Source organism: Thunnus maccoyii, chromosome 12, assembly GCF_910596095.1.
Source record: "Thunnus maccoyii chromosome 12, fThuMac1.1, whole genome shotgun sequence".
Lineage (NCBI taxonomy): Eukaryota > Metazoa > Chordata > Actinopteri > Scombriformes > Scombridae > Thunnus > Thunnus maccoyii.
The window spans coordinates 32,643,528-32,660,963 of NC_056544.1; the positions used below are offsets into that span (position 1 = coordinate 32,643,528).

The 17,436-nt window shown below is 38.3% G+C and overlaps 3 gene segments (V, D, J or C); all 3 read right to left on the bottom strand.

Moving 5' to 3' along the window:
- Window positions 1–3,567: 3,567 nt before the first annotated feature.
- On the bottom strand, window positions 3,568–4,447 carry LOC121908058 (the record flags this gene model as incomplete). The annotated part of the segment is given in 2 exon segments: window positions 3,568–3,890; window positions 4,181–4,447. Coding segments are annotated over 2 exon segments (366 nt in total), but the record flags the coding sequence as incomplete, so codon positions are not given.
- A 1,547-nt stretch (window positions 4,448–5,994) lies between these two features.
- Window positions 5,995–6,895, bottom strand: LOC121908057 (the record flags this gene model as incomplete). The annotated part of the segment is given in 2 exon segments: window positions 5,995–6,317; window positions 6,609–6,895. Coding segments are annotated over 2 exon segments (366 nt in total), but the record flags the coding sequence as incomplete, so codon positions are not given.
- Window positions 6,896–10,395: 3,500 nt separating this feature from the next.
- LOC121908059 lies at window positions 10,396–16,549 on the bottom strand (the record flags this gene model as incomplete). The annotated part of the segment is given in 3 exon segments: window positions 10,396–10,817; window positions 11,669–11,702; window positions 16,493–16,549. Coding segments are annotated over 3 exon segments (420 nt in total), but the record flags the coding sequence as incomplete, so codon positions are not given.
- Between the last annotated feature and the right edge of the window lie 887 nt (window positions 16,550–17,436).

Here is a 17,436-nt window from a genome sequence, read left to right on the forward strand (position 1 = left end):
AACTCTAGAAACTCTGATGCTGCAGTCACCATCATATAAATCATTTTTCACTCATGTTGGATACAAAAAGTGATTTTACATTAAAATAATTTCAGTTTTTTTTTCACATCATCACTTCGTCCTCAGTAACAGTTCAGTCAAGAGAGACTTGTGTAAGTTGTACTAATTACTCAGTAATTACAAGGAAGCCTTTTTGATTCAATTATAAATCACTCAGAGGAAAAAAGATATTAGTTTTCTTTGACTATAGCCATTTAATATTTTATGCATGATGAATAAACTCCACTACTTGTAGCTATTTAATATCTTGATGGAGGATGGAATGAATGAGTTCTTGTACCGGTTCAGTCTGCATTGCAGGATCCTGAAAGGCAACACTTCAAATTCAGAGATCAGGATGTGTGTTGGATCATTCAGAATTTTCTGTGCCTCTCTGAGCACAGATTTTTCACATAAAGACTGAAGATGGTTTTGTTCTTTTTGACCTATAATCTTCATGTCTGTTTGGATAAGATGTGCAAGCTTAGACTTAAAAAGTGCTGACAGGTTACCAAACTTTCTAAAATCATTTGGTAAAAATAAAAACATTAGTTTGCTGTTTAGAGTTTAAGCCTTCTCACAAAGTACATCCTCTGTTGTGGCCTGGAGCAGATTTTCAACATGTACATGCCATGTGAGCGAGCTGTCAGTGTGAACAACGAGATATTTGTATGAGGAAACCTGTTTGTTGGGTGTGTTGTGAATGATAGTTGGACTATGGTCACCAATTGACTTTGGATCGAATATCATCTCCTCTGTTTTATTTATATTCAAGATAAGATGGTGAGCGTCACATTAATCCACAAACTGTTTGATATCATAGTGGTAAAGTGATGTGTCTTCATCACTGTGTAATAAGCCCAGAATGGTGGCGTCATCAGAGAATTTTACAATGTAGTTTTGTGGAGTTTTGCTCACACAGCCGTTCATGTAAAGCGTGTGTTATGGAATTTTCCTTCTTCAGGGGTTATTAATTGGGTTGCATTGGGTCAAGCCTGGGCCTTGAGGTCACACTGTAATTCTTAAGCAGGAATGGGACATATTCTCCTCTCCTTGAGACTCCAGCTGTCTGTGATGTTTTGGGGAAAGCAGAAACCTCTCTGATGGAGGGTAAATCAGCATCGCCATGGTCACCGAGGTCGGAGGAGGGTTTCCTAGACAACACAGATAGGTGGATACGTAGATTCTACTGACGCAGTCAGACATTCAAAACAAATCTCCTGACAGTGGCCTGAAATTTCATGCAACGTGACCTAAACTGACACGAGTAAAATGTAATTCCTTGTTTAGAAACTAGTGAACCAATGAGACTAATTTTTCATATTGTAGGCTGATCTGCTTGGGTTAAAGACTAAGACTCAGACTTTCAGAGGGCAGAACGGAAAGAGACAGCATCCGAGTTGCAGATGACTTCGATGTTCGCTATTTCAGTTCTCCTTGATCAAGTATGTCAATAAACTTTTTCAGCTTTAAGACATCAAAGGCTCGTGTTCACTTTTCTCCACTGAGGTGCTGACCATCGCTCAAAATATCCACAACAGCGTGAAGGGAAGTGGGGAGCTCACACATCCTTGTGGGGCACCTGTGCTGATGTGTTCAGGGTCAGATATTGCCTCATTTATCTTTACATACTGAACTCTGTCAGTTAAAAAAGAAAAATACCATTTAATAATAAAAGGATTGACATTCAACTGTTTCAGTTTATTTCATAATAAATAAGGCTGCAAAGTGTTAAAAGCTGAGCTAAAATCAATAAAAAGTAAACGTGCACCAAATGTCTAAGTCTAAGTGGGTGATACTGCTGATGACATCATCAGTGCTCCTTCCTTGTTTATAAAACCTGCCAGGATTTTAACTCTGGGTTCACCTCATTATTCAGTAAAGACACAATATATATTTCAAAGCATTTCATCACTATTGAGGTTAATGCTACAGTCTATAATCATTGTTCTCAACTGGACAAGACTTCTTTGGGACTGGAGTGATAAGAGTTTTTTCCACAGTGCAGGGACAGTGTGGGAGTCTATTAAGCACTGAAAGAGTGGACACCAAGCTGGAGTGAGTTCTTCAGCACTGGTTTTAAAGAGGAGGATAGAAATCCCATCAAGTCCCCCTCATCAAACATTATTTAACAGAAATTGTTGTTTCATTGCTGAACTTCTGCTGTGTGATTTGGTGTCATGGTGTTGAATGGAAAACTCCTCTAAAGTGTCATTTATATACATCATGTTTAAATCTGTTTAAAGAGACAAAACATTAATTTCCATGAATCAGTTACATATGATGTCATTCTAATCTGATACCTTGAATTTTTAATAAGAGGTTTTTTTTCAGTGTTTTCAGTTTCCATTTATTATGTTTGACGGTTTCTTGTGTTTGAAGCATCATCCAGCTGGTTTGTCATTGATGTGGATTTGCTGCTCATGTGAATCCTCCCACAGTGTTTCATTAGCAGCTGTAACCACAGTGACTCTGATAAAACAGGAATTAGCAGAATCCATCTGATATGAAGCTGTGGTTTGAATACCACTTCCCTCCTCTTTGAAGAGTAGTCAGATATCTGTGTTCAGGTTTTTGTACAGCCTCTTCTACACTTTCTATCACTGTGTGTATAGAGCACAGTAGTAGAGAGCTGTGTCTGCCAGGGTTAGACTCTGTATGGTCAGCTCAGTTGATGTATCTGATGTTTTGGATTTATATCGTTTATCAGGAATAAATTCTTCATCACTCCATGATTTTGCTCCTTTCACCAGTATAAACTGAGGTGCCTGAAGGTCAGAATGATGTTTGTACCAGTAAAGCCCAACACCCCCTGCACTTGTCTTATAGGTACATGTGAGTGTGACAGATTCTCCTTCTCTTCCACTGACTTCATCTTGTTCAGGAGAGATTGTGTCTCCAGCTATTAGTCCTGGAAAAAGTAGAGAAAATGAAGCCATTAGACTAACATTGTTCATGAGGCTGAGAGGAGAAGACAGTGGAAAATGTCAACTGTACAGTGTTACTCTGTGGACACAAACTGATCAACTGTTCATTTGACTGATTTCTATAGAAATCATCTTCCAAGGTGTTACCTAGTGAAGGAAACATGTTGTATTAAAGTTCTGTTCCAGAGTCAAATATCCATCATTTGGAAAATATCACACAATGACAAAAACATACGTACCTACAACAGCTGAAAACAGTGAAATGACAGCCAGTGTTTCCATGGTTACACAAGTGAAATGCTGTAAGTGAATGTTGAGTTTGAATAAGTGTTGAGTGGTTTTGTGAGTTGTGTTTGGTCTGATGTTCACAGCTGGAATCAAACAGCTCTCTGCCATGCAGCCACCTCTGCAGTCAGTAGGAGGAGACTCATATGTCAAATGACATTCATTTGTAAAACTCTTCATCACAACTGTGTCTCATGAGGGAAAAGAATCTAGACTGTTTGATAAGAAACCACTGAAGTTTAACAGTGTGTGACTCCCTCTAGTGGATGTTGTGGAGTATTCTGTTGTCTTTGCTCCAAAGGTTTTTGTACAGAGTTTTGGTGTTTCCTGTCACTGTGGGCTGCAGAGCACAGTAGTACACAGCAGAGTCAGACAGCTGCAGCTTCTGGATCTTCAGAGGAACTGATGTCCCGTTAACTGTAGCATCAAATCTGTCTTTCTGGAACTCTGCAGCATTATCTCCTCCACCAGACTTGTAACGCCGCAGCATATACTTTGGAAAATCATTTACTTCTTGTTTGTACCAGAACAAATAGGGAGTTACACTGCTCTTATATTGACAGCCAAGTGTAACTGTGTCTCCTTCAGTAGCAATGACATCTTCTGTTGGCTGGGTCACGCTGTCTTGTCCTTTACACTCTGGGGAAGAACAGAACATGCAGAGGAAGAGATGAATCAATAAAGATGATTGATTAAAGTAGAACAATCAGCAGCTTTAAAGAGTTACCTAGCAGACACTGAGACATCTAGAATAGTCTGTTTTTTAATCATTGCTGACTGTCAAACTGACCACATCTTTTTTTTTTTTAAAGTTATAAATGGAGGCAGAAATAACTTGTTCCCTCTATGATGGACATTAAAAGCACTTATAGATCAGTTCTGTGTTAAAAACTGTTGAGAAAGGAAACACATTCTGCTTTCTGTCTTACCAAAGAAAAGAGCAGCAAGAATAATCCACAGCCAATGTTCCATCTCTACAACAAGGTTTAAATCAACAGGAGAAACTATCTGATGTTCAACATTCAGTCTGAGAATTGTTCTCTTCACAGCAGCAGTTATTATTGACAGAATGGTTGAACACAGTGCAGAAGTAGTGCACCGCCTACTTGATAATGTGGCCCTCTAGTGGAGGTAAAAAGTTCAGTACAACAGTGTGGAAAAAAGGCTTCCAGCAGCTTGTCAGTGTGTCAGCTTGTGTTTTTGTGCAGAGACTGTGGGTTTGCTGTCACTGTGGGCCTCACAGCACAGTAGTACAGAGCAGAGTCTGTCACTGCAGCAGAGGAGATCTGCAGATCCATTTGGGTTTTATCTTCACTCACTTTAAAAGACAGTCTAGGTACTGGATCTGATATTGGACTTCCTGTGCCATAATGAGAAATAAGGAATTCTGGTGGTTTTCCTGGATATTGTTGATACCAGTAAAACTCATCACCACTAGTTGCTGATCTGGAGTATTTGTAGGACAGAGTAACAGTGCTGCCTTCTAAACTGTTCTCTTCATTGTTGACTGGAGTGAGTTCTTGACAGCTGACACCTAAAGGAAGAGATAACTCTGTTATAACATGTTGTTAAAGTTTCCATGAATGATTCAGAATTTAAAAAATACAGGAATGAAATGTAACATACCTGTTAGAATTACAAGAAAAAACATAGGAAATACATAATACTTCAATGCCAGCATGTTGAATGAAGGTAATGTTTGTGGTTTTTGTATTGAACTCTGCTGAATATGGAAGTTCATCTCTCTTCTATAGTTCAGTAACAGCTTAGCTCCTCCCTGAATCTCTCCGTCTCCTCTTAGATCTGTATTTTCACTTCTCTCAGTTACTCTTCCTCCTGGTTAACAGACTGGTTACATTTATAACTGGAGTTGCAGAAAGGTAGCTGATCACCTTCTCAGGCTTTACAAACACAAAAATGACCTGATTGTTTGCTTCAAACGTGGAGACGACATTATTTCATCACTATTCAACTTAACTCAGCTGATGATGAAAGTAAAACACAGCATCAAATATTATACCCAGGCTATGAGCAGTAAGATTAACATCAACAGACAGTTTCAGCAGTTTCATATACTGAATATTTTACTCAAATATATTGTTCACATTATTAAAACAGTTTTGTATTTGGGCAGTTATGAAGAGTGCCTCATAAAAATAGTTGGTTCACAGAGTTTAATGTGAGCTCTATTAGATATCAGAGGATTTGCTGTAATACTCAGTTATGATGTTATTGTTTATATAAATAATACATGTTTTATCTGTAGTGTTTCATTTTCTGATGTTTTTATCACCACTACAAGAAATCTAGACTGTTTGATAAGAAACCACTGAAGTTTAACAGTTTCAGTACTAAAGATAAAAAGTTGAAAGCGCTCTCTCTTACTCCAATGTATCATTTTCAACAACCAAACTAATAGTTTACATCTTGATCGTTTCAAAAATCGCCCATTAGCAAGAGTGTAAAACTTTAGTTTCACTGTATTAAAATAAAAAAATAAAATTTCTGGACCGAAACCTTCAGGTTGTGTGAACCAGTTTCAGTTTGAAGGATAAACAGCAGCAGAGAGAGAGAGAGAGAGAGAGAGAGAGAGAGAGAGAGAGAGAGAGAGAGAGAGGACACCTTTAGTGGATGTTCCTCAAACATTTGTTGTTTTATATCCTTAAAGTTTAACAGTGTGTGACTCCCTCTAGTGGATGTTGTGGAGTATTCTGTTGTCTTTGCTCCAAAGGTTTTTGTACAGAGTTTTGGTGTTTCCTGTCACTGTGGGCTGCAGAGCACAGTAGTACACAGCAGAGTCAGACAGCTGCAGCTTCTGGATCTTCAGAGGAACTGAATTGGAAACCAGTGTGGATGAAAATCTTTCTTTAAACTCATCTGGTGTGTTCCCTTCATCCAGGTTAACTCGGCTCAGGATGAATTTGGGGCTGTTGTTTCCATCCTGTTTGTACCAGAACAAAGTTGGATTTCCACTCTTCGGAAATGTACAAGCGAGTGTTACTGTGTCTCCTTCAGCAGCAATGACATCTCCTGTTGGCTGGGTCACGCTGTCTTGTCCTTTACACTCTGGGGAAGAACAGAACATGCAGAGGAAGAGATGAATCAATAAAGATGATTGATTAAAGGAGAACAATCAGCAGCTTTAAAGAGTTACCTAGCAGACACTGAGACATCTAGAATAGTCTGTTTTTTACTGACTGCTGTCTGTCAGACTGAACTACATCTTTTTTTCTAAAAAGGTTATAAATGGAGGCAGAAATAACTTGTTCCCTCTATGAAGGACATTAAAAGCACTTATAGCTCAGTTGTGTGTTAAAAACTGTTGAGAAAGGAAACACATTCTGTTTTCTGTCTTACCAAAGAAAAGAGCAGCAAGAATAATCCACAGCCAATGTTCCATCTCTACAACAAGGTTTAAATCAACAGGAGAAACTATCTGATGTTCAACATTCAGTCTGAGAATTGTTCTCTTCACAGCAGCAGTTATTATTGACAGAATGGTTGAACACAGTGCAGAAGTAGTGCACCGCCTACTTGATAATGTGGCCCTCTAGTGGAGGTAAAAAGTTCAGTACAACAGTGTGGAAAAAAGGCTTCCAGCAGCTTGTCAGTGTGTCAGCTTGTGTTTTTGTACAGAGACTGTGGGTTTGCTGTCACTGTGGGCCTCACAGCACAGTAGTACAGAGCAGAGTCTGTCACTGCAGCAGAGGAGATCTGCAGATCCATTTGGGTTTTATCTTTAATCACATTAACGGACAGTCTAGATACTGGATTTTCAACCACTTCTCCGTTTTCCATGTGAGAGATGAGGAACTCTGGTGGTTTTCCTGGATATTGTCGATACCAGAAGAAATAATCAGCAGCTCCTTTAGTATATTTACAGGACAGAGTAACAGTGCTGCCTTCTAAACTGTTCTCTTCATTGTTGACTGGAGTGAGTTCTTGACAGCTGACACCTAAAGGAAGAGATAACTCTGTTTTACTTCATGTTTATCAGTAAAACTCCTTTAAAGTCAATAGTAGAAAATATTATTTAGTAGTTCATCTGCTCACCTACCTGTCAGTGTGACGAGAAACAAAGTCAGAAACAGACTAAAGTGCACTGACAGCATCTTAAAAACCAACCGTGTTTGTGTTAAAGTCCACAGTGAAAGTTTGTGTCTTTCCTGTTCTTCAGTCTCAGGTTTTCTCCTCCCTCCTCTCAACTCTCAGCTGTTTTTTCTTCCTGCTGCTGTCTTCCTCTTCAGGATATTATATAACTACGATCAGGTGATAAAAGGATAATTATCAGACTTTGTAGCTTGTTCATTAAATTTTTAAATGTTTCTTTGTGAGAACAGTGAACGAAATAAACTTTGGCTTCAATCAACATGTTTTCAGACATTAATTTGATCATTATTTTGCAGCAGATACTGCTCCATTAAAATATTTACTTCTTTAATTCATAAGTTGAAATGTTTTTAAGTGTGTGATGTGCTAAAAACATTAGTTTCCAGAGAGGGTCTCTTATATTTCACAGATGCTGACTGATGACTTTAATGCAATAGTTCATAATAAATTAATATTTGAATGTATAACTGTTTAGAGTAAAACAGCAGTGGAGAGAAAGATTAGACTGTAATCATTATCTCAGAAACACATGTAGAATATTTTCATAATACAAAATGTTTTCATGTTTCTCTGTTATAACATGTTAAAGTCACGATCAAGGAATCACATTCAGACAAAAGTGGAATTGAATTTTTTTCATGCAGAAACTTTCATACCTGTTAGAATGACTAGAAACAGTAAAGAAAATACATAATAGTCCAATGCCAGCATGTTGAATGAAGGTAATGTTTGTGGTTTGTGTATTGAACTCTGCTGAATATGGAAGTTCGTCTCTCTTCTATAGTTCAGTAACAGCTTAGCTCCTCCCTGAATCTCTCCGTCTCCTCTTAGATCTGTATTTTCACTTCTCTCAGTTACTCTTCCTCCTGGTTAACAGACTGGTTACATTTTAACTGGAGTTGCAGAAAGGTAGCTGATCACCTTTTCAGGCTTTACAAACACAAGAAGAACCTATTGATTTGCTTCAGAAGTGGAGACAACATTACCTCTTCACTGTACGATTTAAGTCAGCTGATGATTAAAGGAAAACACAGCATCAAATATTATACACAGACTATGAGCAGTAAGATTAACATCAACAGACAGTTTCAGCAGATTTCACCTGTTTGGCAGAATTTTAGGGGCAAATTAAAAGATCTCAGTTTAAGAATCACTGGATTGTAGGAAGATCTGAAACACTAACACTTAACTCTTTGATCCAACAGTAACATGTAAACTGAAAACAAGAGGACCCAGGATTGAACCCTGTGGTTCACCACAAGAAATCCAAGAGAACTACAGAGAAACTTGTTTTATAATAAGAATAAACCAATCAAACTCTGAGTCTGTGATTTCAACCAGTTCATGAAGAGAAATTATGATGTCATATTTTCTATAGAATGTTGATATGATCTATTTATCTGTATTGCTTCTATTTCTGTTGTTTTCATCACCACTACAAGAAATCTAGACTGTTTGATAATAATTGACTTGACAAAAAATCAGCCCACCCTCCCTTCTATATTCACCTTCATCCAGCCCTTTTGCACTTTGTGCTCCGGCACATTCATGAACCTGAATAACAGGAGTGCCTGGAGACGCCTGCACAGACCGTACATCCAGGATCTACCACGCTGTACTTAAAATACGGTCCGTTATGTTTCTACAAAAGTAATCAGTGAAGATATTTCTTATTATTTATCCTCTGGGCCAAACTGTCAGTGAACCAGATTCAGCTTTAAGATTAAAACAGCAGTGGACTTCCTCTTTCTGCACCACTCTCTACATTTTGTCATCATTACATTAGAAACATCACAACATTTCAAATGTTGTTTCAGTCACACCATTGAAAAATCTATCTATATGCCGATGACATTTTATTATATTTCACAAAATCCTATATTCCTTCTGATATAATAATAATAATCAGATCTCAGAGGGAAACAATGTTGGTATCTCTTGGTTTCATGGCAGGAGCTGAAATTAAGGAAGGCTTTTAAGAAGAACTCTAATGGAAACAAAATTATCTTAGATAGTCATTTTTGTGTTATTAGCAGTTTTTTCCCTTTTTTCTTTCAGACACACATGAAAAGGTCAGAGGTCTAGTGTGGGGGGAACATGGGGAGGCAGGCCGTATGCACTACATTTGTACAATGATTGTACCTACTGTATATGTACATAGTGTAACTTCAGAGATCACACTCATGTTTTGTTATTTTTACATATTTGTTATGATTATGTCCTGCATTCTATGTCAGATCTTCATTTTTTATTCTTTAGACTTTTGTCAATTTATTGACAGGATTCAGGATATCAGCTTAATGCACATTTACCCTTTATGAAACTGAAATAATAATAAATTACATCAAGGTCAAAGGATACCTGGGTGATTTTCCATGAAATGATCAAACCAGTTTAGAAAACTGAAATATGAGCAAACAAAGTCCTATATCTGTTTAAAACATTACAAATACAAATTTTAATTTTCTCTTTGAATAAGATAATACCCTTTCAGACATTAAAACATATTATTGCACATTTTAACATCTCAAAACCAGGGATAATTCAATAAGAACTTTAATGCAGCACATAAATAAAAACACATCAGAGGTGTTCTTTTGGTATTCTTAAAGAAACATGCAACAAACATACTGACATGGAAACCTTTGGTGTAAAAGAAGAACCAGATGATATCATCTTTTGCTGACAATACTCTGCACTTTGTTTCTAATCCTCAAAACTCTATTAATGTAAACTACATTTTGAAAGGATTTTAAAATTATGGGATCCTTTCATCCTTCCATTAACACCATGTTTTACATAATGATTTATGATACCACTGCTAAACAGACACACTGTCAGTTGAGACTCAAAGACTTCATAGATATGTAACAATACTTTATATAATCCCAAGATTAAGATCAAGAAAGAGTTATAATCCTGCATGTATTGTTGGTGTCAAACATCCACAGAAAAATATTTGATTTCAAGAGAGAAAATGTTTATTGTTTCAAGCATCTAAGTCATCAGTACTACAATAATGCAGTTATTACAGTTTGAAGTTACACAATGTTACACTGTTCTGATTAGAGATCAGAGTGAGAGCAGTAGCAGAGTAAAACCAGTAGCAGAGTCCCAGTGAGTCAGGTCAGGACTGGGAACACTGGTCTCTCCTCAGTGTCTCTGAGACTGGAGTCTGGGAGCCCTGGGTGGCCTCACAGGTCACAGAGCCCACCTTCCTCCACTGGTCTGCAGGGAGCCTCAGGGTGCTGCTCCAGCTGTAGCGGCCGTCCTTCTGCAGCACCCCGGGGCTCCTGCTCTCCTCCCCACTGCTGCTGCTGCTGCTGCCGTCCACCTTCCAGGCCAGACTCCAGTCTGAGGGGAAGCCCTTGTTGGCCAGACATATGAGCGTGGCCTTCCCCTGCTGCAGCTCCTCGCTGGAGGGGGGCAGCACCGTCAGGGTGGGACGGACAACACCTAGGAGACACCAATCAGATTAGAGGACAGCTGTCAATCCAACACCAGACACTTGGACACCTTTACTGTGAGAGGGTGGAGCCATATGAGGACTCTTTCTGTGCTGATATGCATGAGAGGTTTCTCAGAGGGAAGTGAAACAGTGTGTCAGTGAGTGACTGGTGGAGCAGAAAAAACATCTGACAGAAACTCCTTTAAGTCGTTTATATGACTGTTTAATATATTTTATTTTACACTATACACTATATATAAATAAGGACATAAAGTTTGAATATATAATTCAGACATCTATGATTTAGTTTGAATTTATAACAACATATTTACTTTCAAAACTATCAAAAGATCAACAGTTAATCAGATTCATCAGTCAAAACTAACAGACCACCGTAATATACGGAAAATGTTGAGACATTCAAAAAATGAAAAACCCTCAAAAATCTGTCAAAATGATTTCAGACTGAGGTTAAAAGACAACTGGAGACATTTTAAATGATCAGAGATTCACAGCATTTCACATTGTTTATCTTCTTTGAATTTAAATTATTAAATTAAAACAGAGAATTAAAGGCTGAAATTAAAATCATTTTTAAAGTAGGATTGTTGTTTTTTACTCTGTCCTGCAGTTCAAGCTGTTCACATTTAACAAATTAACTTGAACATTTCAAAAAAAGTTCAGTAAAGCTGCTTTGAGTTCAACTTTAAGGAAACACAAGAGGAACAAACAATAAAACTGAGACTTTAAAGTGTTTTAGATCAGCACAGTGGAAACTTATATCTACTACAAATGTTCAGACGTAGAAATAATAAACTTAACTGATGATACAGTATTTAATATTTTAACAGAAACTTACTTCCAACATCCAGTCTGGTTCCTCCACCAAAAGTCAACCACAGTGATACAAACTCATTGAGCCGCCGTACAAAAACCTCTCAGTGTAGAGAGACACGGCTCTCTGACTTTGACACAAACAAACTCACCAAAATGAAGTAAAATTACTGAAATAACTCAAAAACTTACAACAACACAGAGCCGCCAATTTATGAATATGTGATTTTATTTCATATAAATTAATTTAAATTAATGTTAAATTTGTGTTGTAATACATTTAACTGTAACAAAATATTTTCTGAAAGAAAACAGTCGTCAATACACATGAAGTCCAAACCACATAAAAATAATCACTGACACATCCTAATCAATACTGTGATAAGTTGATTGATCCATTGATGAAACAGCATCATCAGAGTAATCCAAGTCCCTGTTGGAGTCAGTCAGAGCATTTCCATAGAGAGCCACTTTGCATCAGCGGCACCATGCTCCAGTGCTCTGGGAGAGTTTATAGTCCTGAGAGTTGAACACTGGATGACTGACAGCTGTCCTTCATCACAACAGAAGCCACAGAAATCCTCCTCATCAACAACATGACTTTGATCTCCGTCCTCATCTGGACTCTCCTCTGCTGCTGCTTCACAGGTAAAGTCCAGAGAATCAAACTCCTCTATGAACATCCGTCCCTCTGAAATGAAGCCCACAAAACCATCAAAACCATGACGCTGCTTTATGTTTTTGTCTCTGTATCCTCAGAGTCCAGAGGCCAGATCACAGTGACTCAGCCTGCAGCAGTGACATCTGCTCTGGGAGGCTCCGCAACCATCAGCTGTAAGACCAGTCAGGATGTTTTTAGTGTGACTGATAATTGGAGCAGCTACCACCTCTTAGCCTGGTACCAACAGAGAGATGGAGAAACTCCTAAAGTTCTCATTCACACTGCTAATCAGCGAGTATCAGGGATTCCAGATCGTTTTACAGGCAGTGGATCAAAATCTGACTTCACTCTGACCATCAGTGGAGTTCAGACTGAAGATGCAGCAGTTTATTACTGTCAGAGTCTCCACTCTATCAACAGTCAGAGTGTGTTCACACAGTGAAAAAGCGTCGTACAAAAACCTCCCTCAGTCAGACTGAACAGAAACTGACTGATACAGTTCACTGAACACACACACACACACACACACACACACACACACACACACACACACTTTATTAAGTGTGTCAAAACTAAAACTATATTCAAACAATGAAATAAAGGACTCACACAAACAGTTTTATTTATAAGGAGATTCCTCTGAAATCAGTGAAGTTTACCATCACAGCTTCTTAGCATCAACTCAACAATGATCCCATGTTTGTCATTAATTATGAGCTCAGTGTTTCCTCTTTGAAAAGAGAGAATATACCAGTCTGCTACTGTTGGTGAGCCATGGCTCAGTATGGCTGATGACCTTTAACCAAAACCATCAAAACAGGTGATATACTGTGGTTATTACATATGTAACAACAGCTCACATGTTGTAACAAGATCATTAAGGAACAGAAACATGTCAGGTATTTGGGCGGGAAAAAAATCAAGGTGGTTAAGCTGTTTCCTTAATATCAAATATTTTATTTGTGCAGGTTTTGAGACACACAGCTCTGAGATTTGTCAGCCCAACAAAGGAAGCGGGAGTCATTTTCACAGACCTATCTGCATGGAAAGATATCACATGAAAGAGCCGACCAGGAGTGTGTTTGAGAAGGAAAAAAAACTCAACTAAACATTGACATACATTAGTATTAAACTGTGTCATCCTTATGATGGTATGGTATATATGGCTGTGAAGTCAGAGGGAGGAGGATGGAGTGGATGGCAGGCGTACAACATGCAGGACTCTGGCAGCAGAGACCCGGGTTTGCATCCTGAGTCCCGTGTGTAGTTGGGTTTAGGCAACAAGTCAGGGTGGGGGCGACTCCACCCACTGCAGGGAGAGAGACTGATCACATTTCTGCTCTTCAGTGTCTCACTTCCCTCTTTGAGCTCAGTAACCATGGCAACAGAGAGGCATCACTGCTGAACCATGACAACAGACAGGTTTCAGAACTAAAGATAAAAAGTTGAAAGCGCTCTCTCTTACTCCAATGTATCATTTTCAACAACCAGACTAATAGTTTACATCTTCATCATTTCAAAAATCACCCGTTAGCAAGAGTGTAAAACTTTAGTTTCATTATATTAAAATTAAAAAATAAAATTTCTGGACCAAAACCTTCAGGTTGTGTGAACCAGTTTCAGTTTGAAGGATAAACAGCAGCAGAGAGAGAGAGAGAGAGAGAGAGAGAGAGAGAGAGAGAGAGAGAGAGAGAGAGAGAGAGAGAGAGAGAGGGGACACCTTTAGTGGATGTTCCTCAAACATTTGTTGTTTAATATCCTTAAAGTTTAACAGTGTGTGACTCCCTCTAGTGGATGTTGTGGAGTATTCTGTTGTCTTTGCTCCAAAGGTTTTTGTACAGAGTTTTGGTGTTTCCTGTCACTGTGGGCTGCACAGCACAGTAGTACACAGCAGAGTCTGTCACTGCAGCAGAGGAGATCTGCAGATCCATTTGGGTTTTGTCTTCACTCACTTTAAAAGACAGTCTAGGTACTGCAGCTGATAGTGGATTTCCTGTGCCATAATGAGAAATAAGGAATTCTGGCGGTTTTCCTGGATATTGTCGATACCAGAAGAAATAATCATCAGCTGCAGCTTTTTTGGAGTATTTGTAGGACAGAGTAACAGTGCTGCCTTCTAAACTGTACTCTTCATTGTTGACTGGAGTGAGTTCTTGACAGCTGACACCTAAAGGAAGAGATAACTCTGTTATAACATGTTGTCAAAGACTCAATGAATCACATTCAGATACTATTAGTATTAAACTTTTATAAAATACAGAATCCAACATACCTGCAAGAATGGCCAGAAATAGTAAGTAAAATACGTAGTATTGCAAAGCCAGCATGTTGAATGAAGGTAATGTTTGTGGTTTGTGTATTGAACTCTGCTGAATATGGAAGTTCGTCTCTCTTCTATAGTTCAGTAACAGTTTAGCTCCTCCCTGAATCTCTCCGTCTCTTTGTAGTTCTGTATTTATAGTTCTCTCTGTTAGGAAAGGCAAGTTTATTTGTGTAGCACATTTCAACAACAAGGCAATTCAAAGTGTTTTACATAGAGCATAAAAGGCACCAAAACAGAATATAAAAGCAACACAAGTAAAAAGACATTTAAATACAATTAAAATGTGTTAAATTTGGAAATAAAAAGAAGCTAAAAAAAGAATAAGACAGATAAAACAGGAGAATAAAAGTTACAGTGCAGTGTAAAATATTGACCCTTAAATTTGGTTTAATAAAACTCAAACAGAAAAGTCTTCAGCTGTGATTTAAAAGAACTGAGAGTTGCAGCAGATCTGCAGTTTTCTGGGAGTTTGTTCAGATATGTGGAGCATAAAAACTGAACGCTGCTTCTCCATGTTTAGTTTTGACTCAGGGGACAGAAAGCAGACCTGATCCAGACGACCTGAGAGGTCTGGATGGTTCATAATGAAGCAGCAGATCAGAAATGTATTTTGGCCCTAAACCATTCAGTGCTTTATAAACATACAGCAGTATTTTGACATCAGTTGTTTGACAGACAGGAAGCCAGTGTAAAGATCCAAGAACTGGAGTGATTTGATCCACTTTCTTGGTCTTAGTGAGGACTCGAGCAGCAGCGTCTGAATCAGCTGCAGCTGTCTGATTGTTTTTTAGGGAGACCTGTGAAGACAGCGTTACAGTAGTCGAGTCTACTGAAGATAAATACATGGACAAGTTTTTCCAAATCCTGCTGAGACATAATTCCTTTAATTCTTGATATATTCTTCAGGTGACAGTAGTCTGACTTTGTAATTGTCTTAATGTAGCTGTTGAAATTCAGGTCTGAGTCCATGACTACACCAAGATTTCTGGCTTGGTTTGTAGTTTTTAACATTATCGATTGAAGCTGAGTGCTGACTTTTAAACGTTCTTCCTTTGCTCCAAAAACAATTACTTCAGTTTTATCTTTGTTTAATTGAAGAAAATTCTGGCACATCCAATCATTGATTTGTTCAGTGCACTTACTCAGTGCTTGTATTGGACCATAGTCCCCTGGTGATATGGTTATGTAAATTTGTGTATCATCTGCATAACTAGTAACATATTTAGTTGTTTTCCATAACCTGAGCTAGTGGCAGCATGTAGATGTTGAAGAGAAAAGGCCCCAGAATGGAGCCTTGAACAGACAAACACTGACACACTACATCAGTATCTGCAGTAATACTCAGGTGATTCATCAGATCAAGTATCTGCCATGATGAGACCAATCTACATGTAATACAGTCTCTTCTTCCATGTCATTATAACATTTCAGTGTTTTCACTACCAGTTATATTCATTCAGTCACGTCAGCAATCCATGACCTCATGAGACCTCATGTTGAAGTTGTTCCAATGAGTTTCAAGCAGTGGGGTGCACAGATTTGAATGTGGGAGAAAGAGAGCACTGCTATGGGATCAGTACTCTGCATCAGCAGATACTCTGAGCTGAGAGACAGGAATCCTTATCAAGAGAGAAAGAGTCGGACCCATTCATCCCTTCTGTTACACTTCTGTGATTCAACTGTGGAAATGACACCGATGCTGCAGTCACCATCATAATCCAGGTTTCACACATGTTGGATACAGATGAGTCTTTTGTAGGGCTGAGTCAAATATGTGAAGATTCAAACCACTGAAGTTTAACAGTGTGTGACTCCCTCTAGTGGATGTTGTGGAGTATTCTGTTGTCTTTGCTCCAAAGGTTTTTGTACAGAGTTTTGGTGTTTCCTGTCACTGTGGGCCTCACAGCACAGTAGTACACAGCAGAGTCAGACACTGCAGCAGAGGAGATCTGCAGTTTAACTCCACGCTTGTCTTCAAACAGATCAGTAAAGAATCTTTTGTCTGATTTCAGAGAGTCTGCTGTTTTTGTGATGTTACTGCCTGAGATGTACATGAGGAACTCTGGTGATTTTCCTGGATATTGTCGATACCAGAAGAAATTATCAGTGCCATCAGCTTGTTTGGAGTAGTTGTAGGACAGAGTAACAGTGCTGCCTTCTAAACTGTTCTCTTCATTGTTGACTGGAGTGAGTTCTTGACAGCTGACACCTAAAGGAAGAGATAACTCTGTTATAACATGTTGTCAAAGACTCATAACATGAATACGTACAACTTCATGCTCAGTTTTCAATCAAACATCAATAGAAGTAAATATGAAGTGTGTCACCTACCTGTTAGTGTGATCAGAAACAAAGTTGAAAACAGACTTAATTGCATTGACACCATCTTGAAGATAAGAAGAAACTGTCTGTGTTGTTTAGTATGAAACACCACAGTGAAAGTTTGTGTCTTTCTGTACTTCAGTGACAGTTTTGCTCCTCCCTTAATCTCCTCCTCCCTGCTCTCACAGCTCTGACTAATAATGTGTTTTATGTGCTTTTCAGATTGATATAATATCAATCAATAAGAAAGTACTATTTATAATTAATTAAAATATAATATTGAACATTCTAGTCAAACACAAATATCAGTAATGTTGTATTTGTGTTACATGTCAGGACTAATAAACACATAAAACTCAAATTTATTGATAAAGCACATTTAAAAACAACAAGTTGACCAAAGTGCTGAACAATCAAGATAACAAAAGCCATAAACAACACAATAAAGACACAAAGACCAGTTTAACAGACAAAAAGACAACGCAAT